Genomic DNA, 13,753 nt, shown 5'->3' with positions numbered 1-13,753 from the left:
CACATACGTGTTTGCACTGTTCGTCCTACCATGGACACTTAATACGATATTTAGGGTCCATGGTCCTACTACCGTTGTAGGAGCCAAATGGACGTAATTCAGGTGATTTGGCGTTGCATCAGTTTCTTATCATTTTTCCATGTTCTGATAATAACATTCCGAAAAGGTTTAAAGAGTTCCAAAGCATTGTAGTGAATGTTGTTTGAGGCTGTAGTTGGTAAATTATAAATGTAGATAATAACTGAAAGTAGAAAGAACAATCCGCCACTGATGTCTCCCCCCCCCACACACACACACCTTATCATATCATGACAGATGGACATGCACAGAAGTTTGTGTGCAGAGTTGCTTCCCTTAAATGAGTCAGTATCCGCTGATCATAAGTTTGAAATTATTTACCATAGGATTCAAACACAGGAATTATTTAATCATTTGTACTCTGCCGTAGATGTCACACTTCCAGCCAAGTCATCGAGACTGATCATCGAATTGATCCTCTTCAGCTGACGAACAGAATAATGGGAACATTTTCTTCCCCAACTCCTTCAGGGGAAGGATGGTTTGAAACTCCCACGGGATCCATGAGACCCCAATGGCAGAGTTGGCAGCGAGTACAAATCAGTAAACAATTCCTGTGTTTGATTCCTATGGTAAATAATTTCTTTTAACTTATTATCAGTGGATCCTGACAAATATAAGGGAAGCAACTCTGCACACAAACTTCTATGCATGTTCATCTGCCATGATATTGTAGACCGAGGTTGATCCAGGCTATGTATAAGGGGGATTGGGTTGGGGGTGTGTGGGGGGGATGGGGGGGGTGGACAACTTTTGAATTATTAACTTCAGTGTGTTTGTGAGGTTAAAGATTGTTGCACTAATATAGCAACATGCATGCACATGTGTGTGTGTAGCTGCTTGTACCAGTCCGGACTAATGCCAGTTTTATAGTGGTAGCCCACTGAAATGCCATGCCACAGTTTAACATGAATACTCCACTCTGACACAGTACAGGGACTAGTTCACAGGATCTAATGCTGCATATTGAAAAGTGTGTTTGCTCCTGCTGAAGAGAAACCAGTTGTTTTCAGTGTGCAGGGCAACCATGACAACCACCATCCAAACCTCAAGAAACTGATCAATCTTGAAAAAAGCTACATTTATGATAAACATACTTTATTCAGAAAACATTGGATGATATGTACACATAAAATTCATATCTGTAAAAAAAGACCATTTCAGCATTACAGGATAATATAGTATGTGTGTCCAAGGCAATGTGTAGATAGATCAAGCTAACAGTGGAGTTGGCTTACACATGAGTACAATATATAGAGAATCTCACCCTCGTGTCTTTTGGTATCAAATATATCAACACGAGTAGATAACAGTGGAAAACTCCGAGGATTTTTTCCACTTTTATCAATGAGTGTTGATATATTTGATGTCAAAAGACACAAGGGTGAGATTTTATTTATCATCCCACATCATTCTTCCAACTTTTTCAGTTTGTAGACAGTAATAATCAGTGTCTTAAGTGTAAAAAGTACTGCTAACAGCTTCAGTAGCAGAGCCATTAGTGATGTCATTTGATTGGGACGTCACAATTGTCTGCAAAGCATTGTGATGCAATTTCATTGCAGCGATATCTACAGATAATGCGATGTCATAGAATATTAAGCTGCTTCAGTGTCTGTGTTCAAAACAAAACCTAATTTAAATAACATGGGCTTAGTATAGTGATCTGCATCCATATGAAACAGCTTCATAGATAAAGATATAAAGTTTCTAGGCATGTTTTTTAATTATTTGTTCAACATTTTTTGTTTTTAAAACCATAGAGTGGATGGTAGAAATAAACATAAAAATTAAATATGTAAATATATTACCTTAACATGTGACCTCTTAAACATGTGAAAGATATTAAAAGCAGAGTTGATCTGAAAAAAACCAACAGAATTTTTTTAAATTCAAAAGTGGAAAAAAGGGAATTACTTTCATTTGATTTGAAAAAAAATCAAATGAAAGTAATTCCATTTTTTTTACATTTTTTTCCATTCCTGAAATTAATTGGCAGACACAGGGTTCTAAAACAAGATGTTAGTTTTCAGATTATTTAAGCTACACACAACACAGTAAGACGTCTAGATGGCAAACATTTGGATCATGAGGGTAGTTTGTCATTACATCAACAGGGGCGGTCGGGTAGCACAGTGGTTAAAGCGTTCACTCGTCACGCCGAAGACCCGGGTTCGATTCCCGACATGGGTACAATGTGTGAAGCCCATTTCCTGTGTTCCCTGCCGTGATATTGCTCATTCACTCACTCATTACATCAACAACACAAAGTATGCCACAAACTAACTGCAGGCAGTGGCGAAACAACATCAATACCATTCATTCCATGAAACTCACTCACTCACTCACTGTACAGTTTAATCAGCCAACACATCTTACATTGGAGGACAGTGAATCTCTCTTCACAAAACTGTACACACGTATCAGACTAACACTCAGTCGATGAAAACATTTCTTAAAAATAATATTTTTCTTCAGAAGAACCTTTCTTCTTCAGCTGTGTGGAATCAAGGGAACTAGACTTGGTTAAGTTTGATCTAGACTTGCCAAGGCTTTTACTAAAAGAATATCTAAATACATATAAATTCCATGGCTCAGGACTACACATGTATACTACTCAAAAGAAGTTACAGAACATCCAATCTTCTTTTGAGTAGTATATATGTCTAACGGTACATACAAGACTCGATCAGGCATCATCCTCTCAGACGTACAAGTAGAGTTACACTTAGTTTCTGAAAACATATCATTTTGATAGAAACAATCATCTCCATTTAAATAGAAAAGGAGCCTCAGTGAGATGGAGATAAACCTGGGGAAAATCTAGACTTGCTTCAATTAGAACTTTTGCATTACAGAAAGGGCTGGGCGGGAAGGAAAATATTGGTTGAGGGACTGAGACCGATTAACTACGAAGTAGGTATTATCTATCTCTGAATTATTAACGTAGCAATGCAGCCATTTTATATTGGTGGATTACAAAGTTTCGAGAACAAAATTCAATATAGATGGGAGGGAAGAAACTCTGAAAAACAATATTCAGCTAAAAAATGTGAACACATAATAAATGAATGAAAGTTTGAGTTTGGCATGATGTGTATTGTTGGCAGTGTCCGAAGTCAGCTGTTTCTGCCCATTCATCTCTATATAAACCAAAATAGTTCATCCAAACACGCATATTGTATACCGTATTCGATGTAATAAGCACTCCACTCTAATAAGCGCCCATGGCGATATTTGCAAATATATTGGCTAGTGAACAATCCCAATTAGCACCCCTTCTGACATCTTCCCGAGGCAAGAGAGTTAACTGACTTTAAAAGTCCAGTTTCCACCCTTGCCGAACTAGGCTTTAATTACTGGGCCCGACTGTTGCGCCCCCAGTGGCTATTACCAGTTATGTCCCTTCTAAGCCTCTCCTATGGTCCAATCAGATTCCACCTCTCGTATCACTTGCATTTGCTTCACACAAAAAGGTGGCGCCCAGTCAGGACGATCTGATCGATAATCAAGATCTATATTGTGATAAAACGGGTCTTACATCGCGAAATGCATCAAATCACATGAGCACCTTGATTAAAAACATGAACGGATTTGGAAAATATCTGCTGACAATGAATTAGCTATGCACATGCTTTGCAAATCCTGCAATCGATCGAAATCTGCACGACAGTTTATGAACCGGATTTCGATTTCGGTGCGCGATTTTGATTGGACTATGCATAGACTCGTTAGCCCAGACAAAACGTAACTCCATAATACCAGCCTAGTTCGGCAAGGGTGGAAACTGGACTTTTATAGTCAGTTAACGCCTTTGCCTCGGGAAGATGCCCTTCTGATTGATCAATGTACACAAGACTTATTTATTCATGAATAATATGCACTCGTGTGTTATATGCACCCATAAATATATTTGTCACATATAATACACACAGACTTTTCTTTTGTTTCATTCAGCATAAACCACAATATTTACGATCTTTAGACTCTGTCTTTTTTTCTCACCAAAAAAATATCCTAATTAGAGCCCCCTATTTCTAATTTTGAGAGCGCTCTGGGCACATTTTACGTTGAATACGGCATATGCCTTTGGTTCATCTGATAGCCACTTTTATCACATCACAATGAGAGTTGGGATGAGACAAGATTTGCTTATAACACTTGAGAATCATTTCATCAGCTGTTAATTAAGAAATTATTATCTTTGCAGTTCAGTAAAGAAATTAAAATAAGTCCTGTTAGCTCTGGCAAGAGAATGGCTAAATCAATGGTAGACTCAGGATCTGTGTACATTTATCAGTTGGTATAATTCAGATATTCACTGTTTGGCAGATAAATTTAAGACTACTTACATATTCAGTTACATTATAACTCCTTGTATAGATTCCAAAGTAATTGACTGCATTATTTCAACTGAATCAAGACACAATTTGTCTCTTATTTTTTGCGATTTTTCTAAATTAATTACGCCTGAAAGTGGGCAGGCAACTCTTATGGGCCACCTGCCTGACTGTCTTGTTGGGTTTTAAAATTATTTCAAACATTGGTACAACGTATAAATTCTTCAAGTGATTTGCCAATACAAGGGTTAACAATTAACAATAAAGTGTCCAAATACAACTATGCTGAATGAGATCGTCAAAATTAAAGTTAATTAATACTTTCAGTGTTTTCAAAGAATCATGTTTCCATGGTTACTTGTTGACAAAATTTTGTAAATCCTGATTTTTCGCATTTTGGGTATCATGTGTATTTATCTTAATTGTAGGTATAGCTTATATATTTGTAGTTTTATTGGCTTTGTCTTACATATTTCATATGATTGTGATTATCAGCACGTTTAATACTTGAGATATTCATGATAGTATTGGTTGTATTCATCTTTGTTGTTTAAAAACAGGGAAAAAAGAGTTTAAAACATTGACAAAGCGTAACTTTTCTGAAAACAAACCTGAGTAAATATATTCATTTAAGAAATATTAATTTGTGCGTGATCTGTACAAAACCAAGAATATTTAAACTTGGAATGAGATTATTACTCTAATATCTAGAGTACATGTTTTTTGTATAATAATTGACCTTTACTAAGGGCAAGGTCAACCCAACACACATATACATACATACATACATGCACATTGTAGTACTCTATTAAGAGTATTTAAAACAAGAAGAACACTCTAAATATGTGTTTCAGATTGATAAATCAAATCCCAAATAAACCTAAACGTATGACTTTTTCCTTATCAAAATATTCTCTTACAAAGCTTTGTTTGGAGCCGAGGTCACCAGCTCCATCCCTCTTGTCACTATATTATATCACCGCTTTTAACAGTATTCCAGTTATATCACGGTGTGTCAGCTTAATGTGGGAGGAAAGCACGAAGTGATGCAGGTCTCAGATGTTTACCACTTCGGTGAAACCCACGAGCACAGGTATGGTGCTGACAAACCTAGAAACATAATTGGGGCGAACTGGGATTCGAACCCACAATCATAGGTTTCAGGCGTGTCCAAGGGACGCAACTCTGCACAGCGAGTTAGACGACTGGGCCACCCGTGCCCCCTATAAATACATTTTAATTTCTCTCGCTCCTGAGCTTCAAATCAACAACCAATCAAAATGCTTTGCTGAACCTGAGTTTGGCACAAAATTACATTCAAAATATCTGCCTCATCCAAGCCAGTCATCGATGTATTCAAATGAATTTCAAGAATGTTATAAATGATTTTTGGCTTAAAAAAAAGGTTTTCCTGAGTATTTAGACAGGGGGAAGCTACAAGACATTCTGGTTGAATTTGTGGCGGCAGACAAAAGTCGTGGTATACTGGCATCACAGCTGCTTGTTTAAATCATAGGAGTACCGAGTAATTTGATTGGACATCTATTTTTTGCGTTGTGTTAGAGGAAGACGTGTCCGGCACTTGTGTTCCCCTTTTTCTTAACAAAGACAATAACTATATATATTCAAACAATGTTTGTGAAACTTGTCCAGCACTTGTGTTCCTGTTTTCCTAACAAAGACAATAACTATATATATTCAAACAATGTTTGTGACACTCGTCCGGCATTTGTGTTCCCGTTTTCCTAACAAAGACAACAACTATATATATTCAAACAACATTTGTGACACTAGTCTCTCCTACCTAATACTACACCAAATGCATGCATAATTTCTTGCTCATGAATATGTAAACATTACATAGGCACAAAAAAGTGTTTTTTACTGTTTCTTGTCCATCTTTTAATTTTATAAGGGACAGCTGATCCATAACCCTCTCTTTTGATTAACTAGTTGTGAAATATGGCATGGAATAATACAGAAATACATACAACTTGTATATCTAAAATACACACGTACACAAAATTACAACTAAAATATACAACTCAAAAGTCATGCCATTCCAGATTAACTAAAGTATTATGAAAGTATTGGGCGATCATTAACTTCTTTTGAGTAGTATAATTCATAATTATATAAAAACAAGAAAGTCACACTTCTAAAAACAAAGGAAATCCATATTAAAATACAGTTAAATCTCTAAATATATAAACATAAAACATTCCTGGTAAAGACTACTGTTCATGAGCATTTCTATGAGCGTTTACCCTAACAAAGGTAAATAAGCACGTTATGAAAGACACACATGCATCGTCAGCTGAATACAACCATATCCATGTAACTAGTGCCATAGAAGTTGAACAACAAGTGATTAAGAGAGTGACTGACTGACTGATATAGAAGATTTAACGTGCGCTTTCCGACTACAGCGTATTTCGCACACGGATTAAGAGAGTGTAGTAAGCAAGTATATATACAAGTAGAAGGCAATGTTTATACAGTAGAGTAGATATTGCTTACTACACTCTGTAAATCACTTGCTTCATAACAGTGTTAGAACCTACACTGAAACGTCGCTCTTAATTGTAATGAAGAAGTTGTTCATCCATAAATTCTTATCCTTACTTAACTTATTTCAAAAAGAATATTTTCCAGCCGTATGACAGCGGCTTATAATAATCAAGTATAGGTAACATCGTGTTGTCATATTGCTGTACGTTTTTTGTGGAGGCAGCTATAAACCTGAAATCTTTCCTAGCTATATTCAGAAGCAGGTCCTGAATATGAAGTATTTCCCCCCTATAGTACTGCTAGCATAGTTGGCATACTTCAGTCACAGCTATGTTCTCACATTCTCAGAATTCGATGACACGGTTATTCCCATGTTAATCGTTGTCTACGATTCCTTGTCAGTGTTGCTGCCGTCCAGTACTTCGTAACCCTGGACTCGACGTTGGTCTCTCTTTACTACGAACATGGTGAGCAGGAACAGCAGCGACCCAAGCACGTACAGCCCCGGATACAAGATGTACAGTGATCCTGTAACATGGGAGAGAGAGTGAGTGAGTGAGTGAGTGAGTGAGTGAGTGACCCCAGCACGTACAGCCCCGGATACAAGATGTACAGTGATCCTGTAACATGGGAGAGTGAGTGAGTGAGTGAGTGAGTGAGTGAGTGAGTGAGTGAGTGACCCCAGCACGTACAGCCCCGGATACAAGATGTACAGTGATCCTGTAACATGGGAGAGTGAGTGAGTGAGTGAGTGAGTGTGAGTGTGAGTGAGTGAGTGAGTGAGTGACCCCAGCACGTACAGCCCCGGATACAAGATGTACAGTGATCCTGTAACATGGGAGAGTGAGTGAGTGAGTGAGTGAGTGAGTGAGTGAGTGAGTGAGTGAGCGAGTGAGTGAGTGAGTGAGTGAGTGAGTGACCCCAGCACGTACAGCCCCGGATACAAGATGTACAGTGATCCTGTAACATGGGAGAGTGAGTGTGAGAGAGTGAGTGAGTGAGTGAGTGAGTGAGTGTGAGTGAGTGAGTGAGTGAGCGAGTGAGTGAGTGAGTGAGTGAGTGACCCCAGCACGTACAGCCCCCGGATACAAGACGTACAGTGATCCTGTAACATGGGAGAGTGAGTGAGTGAGTGAGTGACCCCAGCACGTACAGCCCCGGATACAAGATGTACAGTGATCCTGTAACATGGGAGAGTGAGTGAGTGAGTGAGTGAGTGAGTGAGTGAGTGACCCCAGCACGTACAGCCCCGGATACAAGATGTACAGTGATCCTGTAACATGGGAGAGTGAGTGAGTGAGTGAGTGAGTGAGTGAGTGAGTGAGTGGGTGAGTGAGTGAGTGGGTGGGTGGGTGGGTGGGTGAGTGAGTGAGTGAGTGAGTGAGTGAGTGACCCCAGCACGTACAGCCCCGGATACAAGATGTACAGTGATCCTGTAACATGGGAGAGTGAGTGAGTGAGTGAGTGAGTGAGTGAGTGAGTGAGTGAGTGGGTGGGTGGGTGAATGAGTGAGTGAGTGAGTGAGTGAGTGAGTGAGTGAGTGAGTGACCCCAGCACGTACAGCCCCAGATACAAGATGTACAGTGATCCTGTAACATGGGAGAGTGAGTGAGTGAGTGAGTGAGTGAGTGAGTGAGTGAGTGAGTGAGTGACCCCAGCACGTACAGCCCCAGATACAAGATGTACAGTGATCCTGTAACATGGGAGAGTGAGTGAGTGAGTGAGTGAGTGACCCCAGCACGTACAGCCCCAGATACAAGACGTACAGTGATCCTGTAACATGGGAGAGTGAGTGAGTGAGTGAGTGAGTGAGTGATCCCAGCACGTACAGCCCCGGATACAAGATGTACAGTGATCCTGTAACATGGGAGAGGGAGTGAGTGAGTGAGTGAGTGTGAGTGAGTGAGTGACCCCAGCACGTACAGCCCCGGATACAAGATGTACAGTGATCCTGTAACATGGGAGAGTGAGTGAGTGAGTGAGTGAGTGAGTGAGTGAGTGACCCCAGCACGTACAGCCCCGGATACAAGATGTACAGTGATCCTGTAACATGGGAGAGTGAGTGAGTGAGTGAGTGACCCCAGCACGTACAGCCCCGGATACAAGACGTACAGTGATCCTGTAACATGGGAGAGTGAGTGAGTGAGTGAGTGAGTGACCCCAGCACGTACAGCCCCGGATACAAGACGTACAGTGATCCTGTAACATGGCAGAGTGAGTGAGTGAGTGAGTGAGTGAGTGAGTGACCCCAGCACGTACAGCCCCGGATACAAGACATACAGTGATCCTGTAACATGGGAGAGTGAGTGAGTGAGTGAGTGAGTGAGTGAGCGGGTGAGTGAGTGAGTGAGTGATCCCAGCACGTACAGCCCCGGATACAAGATGTACAGTGATCCTGTAACATGAGTGAGTGACCCTAGCTGTACAGTTATTTTTTGGTGCTTGTGTATGTGTGTGTGTGTGTGTGTGTGTGTGTGTGTGTGTGTGTGTGTGTGTGTGTGTGTGTGTGTGTGTGTGTGTGTGTGTGTGTGTGTGTGTGTGTGTGTGTGTGCACGTGTTAACATCAGGAGCATCGATCTACGCCGTTGGGATACGATGACATGCATCATGCCTCTTGCGACATGCATAGTCTCCTTTTACAGCAAGCATGGGTTGCTGAAGACCTGTTCTTCACGGGTGCTCAGGCTTTGTTAAAATATTACATTTACATCATGTGACATGGAAATTAACTTGTAATACAAATAGACCTCACTGAGTCCAAGTGTGTCCAACAATTACCTCTAAGAGCCTGCACTTTGGTGAATCCCCTGGCTTCGAAGCTGGACTGTATGTAGGGAACCAGTAAAGGGACATTGCCCCCGACGTTGCTGATGATAAAGAGGTAGACAGCCACGGCGCCGGCTCTCACATTACTCGGGACCAGCTCCACCAGGACTGCCAGAGTCACACCCACCCACATCTCTCCTGGAAGTAGACAAAGGGGTGATGTGAGTGACATGGGGTTTTACGTCGCGTCCAAGATTACTGCACTCACACAGCAACTCAGACAAAGGGTGATGTCAGTGACATGGGGTTTTACATCTCGTCCAAGATTACTGCACTCACACAGCAACTCAGACAAAGGGTGATGTGAGTGACATGGGGTTTTACATCTCGTCCAAGATTACTGCACTCACACAGCAACTCAGACAAAGGGTGATGTCAGTGACATTGGGTTTTACATCTCGTCCAAGATTACTGCACTCACACAGCAACTCAGACAAAGAGAGAATTGGATGTGTACTGTCGTGTTCCTTCCTTGTGGGGATCTGTGGGTTTGAATCCCACCTTCATACTGATAATGAATCTTGGTTTGTCTGTACCATACCAGACCTTATGGTTTTCAACCAAACAGTAACCATCTTTATCATGGGATTGGACTTGTACGACTTGTACAACTTTAAAATCTGCCATTGTCTTTTAGTTTTGCTAATTATTTCACACATATCTGTTAATGTTCATCATTATATAATATATATTTAAAAACTATTATATATATTCTTTTCTTATCAGACATAGCAGTGACTTGGTCTGAATTCACTTTTAAGCCATGATAGTGTCATATCCTATTTGTCTGAAAAATGCTCAGTCATCGGACTGACATTCAAGTGTCCGAGTGGGATTTCATGCCATATTTTTTGTTAAGTTTTTCAGACAATTCAATGTTCCCTTTGTTTAGCTCTGTGTTGTTTTCTGTTTTTGATTTGTGCCGATGGGAAAAAATATATGTAAATTCTGCCTATATATATATATCCATTTCTAAGGAAAATAGGGTCGGTAGGTCCATGATTAAACAGATAACAGTTCTTGCAATTATTAGATACACCAATGTTGGCATCATCTCTGCAAACTTTCTGCTTCATAGGCATTATGGTGTCAGAAGAAACACCGATAATGTAAGTCGGTATCTGACCCACCGATAATGTCAGTCGGTATCTGACTCACCAATATTGTAAGTCGCTATCTGACTCACCGATAATGTAAGTTGCTATCTGACTCACCGTTAATGTCAGTCGCTATCTGACTCACTGATAATGTAAGTTGCTATCTGACTCACCGATAATGTAAGTCGATATCCGACTCACTGATGTCAGTCGCTATCTGACTCACCGATAATGTCAGTCGCTATCTGACTCACCGATAATGTAAGTCGCTATCTTACTCACTGATAATGTTAGTCGCTATCTGACTCACCGATAATGTCAGTTGCTATCTGACTCACCGATAATGTCAGTCGGTATCTGACTCACCAATAATGTAAGTCGCTATCTGACTCACCAATAATGTTAGTCGGTAACTGACTCACTGATAATGTTAAGCGTTATCTGACTCATCAATAATGTAAGTCGGTATCTGACTCACCGATAACGTCAATCAGTATCTGACTCACCAATAATGTCAATCAGTATCTGACTCACCGATAATGTAAGTCGGTATCTGACTCACCGATAATGTAAGTCAGTATCTGACTCACCGATAATGTAAGTCGGTATCTGACTGATAAAGGCACCAGGGGGGTTCAGGAAAAGAGTCCCTGCAGCAAATGGAGCTGCTATAATCTGCAAAGGAAAAATGATACGGAGCTATGAACAAAGAGAAACGTTCTTGACTGTGTATACAAGCTAACTCCTGCCCCCAAGACCCTGACACATGGGGATTAGTCTGCCATTGAACACAATACATTGATAACCTGGAATATTATTGGAATATTGTGATTCATGTATGGTGTGGTGAAATCAACAAAATAGTGCCCTAGACATGGTGTAAGGGAGGTAACTGTGTAAGGGAGGTAACTGTGACAGCCAAAGGATGCTTTTGACAAGCTGGTTAGAAGAAGTAAGGCGCATTGACGAACTCAGTTATAATTTACTACAACATTCAATGACTGAGCAGTATCTTTCTGCAATATGCTGCTTTTATTAAGTTTCTGCAATTGCGTGGATCAGTTCTCATGATATCAATCACTGGATTGTCTGGACCAGACTCGATTATTTACAGACCGCCGTCATATAGCTGGAATATTGCTGAGTGCGGTGTAAAACAACCAACAACCAAACAAAGTATGTCCCCCATGAAAAGGTCTTCAGCAACCCATGCTAATGGGATCAGGTGGTCAGGCTCGCTGACTTGGTTGATGCATGTCATCGTATCCCAAATGCGTCAATTATATGTCTGGAATATTGTTGAGTATGGTGTTGATTTTCCATTTAATTCATGCAATTGCTTGTGTTTTCAGATAGTACTAACGAGCATACTTCAGTAAAGTTGTTGACATGTCACTGTCACTGTGTTAGGTGTCAGCGGAAAGGTCTCAGCTCTCAAAAACATACGAAAACTCAACATCTACGAGTATAATGCACATACCCCTCGACATGCTGTCTACATTGCATTAGTGGGTTGTTTTCTAAGTGTGTGTTACAAAAAAAAAATATGGTACTGAAATTATCTCATCATCTCCATGCCCCTGTGGGTAATATGAAAATGTGACTTAGGTCATATATACTTTAATAGTTGGTGTATGAAATTATATATAGAAGAAACAAAAAGCCTTTTGACCAAATTGTTTTTGGACAACTCTATTTTACAATGAGGTGAATGCGATATTATCTCTCCTGTTCATAAGAAATACTAAATAATATTATTGTGTAAAAATCTTTATTCTTACAAAAAAATAATCAATTATCTTTCGGTATCTTTTCTCAATCTTACTTGAATCATGATATATAGAGGATATTTCATGTGTCAAGTGAAATATGTTTCTGTCATCGAGTAATGGGGGAAAAGGAGATATTTCCACTCATGGCGAAAGAGTGAAAATATCTCCTTTTCCCCCTGTCACTCGATGAGAGAAACTTATTTCACTTGACACATGAAATATCCTATTTATTATATACTTTTTGTGTTGTTTTCTCCCGAAAAATTAAATTATTTCATTACAAATGTAAAACTTTGAAACATAAATTCTCCTGACCTGACGCACAGGGATGGTTCACCACCCCTTGTATATGCGACTTAAAAAGTAGTATTTAGGGTTACAAAAATTCTTTCTCATAAATTTTGATATGATTATATTCAAAATCAACCTTAACAAAAAATATTCTTGAAAACTAGGAGACCGCTGTTGGAAGCGAAAGAATACACGCTGGTCAAGTAACACAAAATGGCGCTTTGCGAAATGAGCAGTCTCGATTGACGAGTTAAATGAGAAATTAACAGTTTATCATAAAACATTTTCGAGGGAATAACAAACGACAAGAAGTGATATTAACTCCATAAATTACCACCTGTCATTATTGTGCCTTGTCAATGTGGAACTAACGTAATAAGGACGTCAACAGTTTCTGTGTGGGCTCTACACTTACGACTAAGGGAGACAATTTAAGGGGAGATCACCCTTGTATGACAAATAGTTCCGTCAAAGCGTTATGTTCACTGCATTGAAATATCAAGTGTTATGTTCACTGCATTGAAATATCAAGTGTTATGTTCACTGCACTGAAACTATCACTTTTCTCAACTTCAGAAAACTCAGTCTTTCACACTGAAGAATGTAATAAAAACTATGAGTTTGTTTTTCATTCATTAGCATGATTAGTGAGTGAGTGAGTGAGTGAGTTTGGTTTTACGCCGCTTTTAACAGTATTCCAGTTATATCATGGCGTGTCAGCTTAATGTGGGAGAAAAGCCCCAAGTGATGCAGGTATAAGACGTTTACCACTTCAGTGAAACCCACGAGCACTGGTATGGTGCTGACAGAACCTAGAAACATAATCGGGGCGAACCGG

General features: G+C 39.8%; 1 protein-coding gene across 2 annotated transcripts in view; it reads right to left on the bottom strand.

The window, feature by feature from the left end:
• Positions 1 to 1,180: 1,180 nt before the first annotated feature.
• The window catches only part of LOC139459831 (MFS-type efflux pump MSMEG_3705-like), a 31,671-nt gene continuing 19,098 nt past the window's right edge, over positions 1,181 to 13,753 (bottom strand). For both annotated transcript variants that reach the window (XM_071241533.1, XM_071241532.1), the window contains exons 8-10: positions 11,443 to 11,527; positions 9,708 to 9,893; positions 1,181 to 7,457 (exon numbers count right to left, since the gene is read on the bottom strand). In XM_071241533.1, coding sequence (XP_071097634.1) covers positions 7,315 to 7,457; positions 9,708 to 9,893; positions 11,443 to 11,527 — 414 coding nt within the window. In that variant the 3' untranslated portion in view covers positions 1,181 to 7,314. The remainder of the gene's footprint in view (positions 7,458 to 9,707; positions 9,894 to 11,442; positions 11,528 to 13,753) is intronic.

This window comes from Haliotis cracherodii, unplaced genomic scaffold (genome assembly GCF_022045235.1).
Source record: "Haliotis cracherodii isolate W230 unplaced genomic scaffold, xgHalCrac1.p SCAF_13, whole genome shotgun sequence".
Taxonomy (NCBI): Eukaryota; Metazoa; Mollusca; class Gastropoda; order Lepetellida; family Haliotidae; genus Haliotis; species Haliotis cracherodii.
The sequence above is the reverse complement of the archived record's forward strand: the minus strand, read 5'-3'. Positions and strand labels throughout refer to the sequence as shown.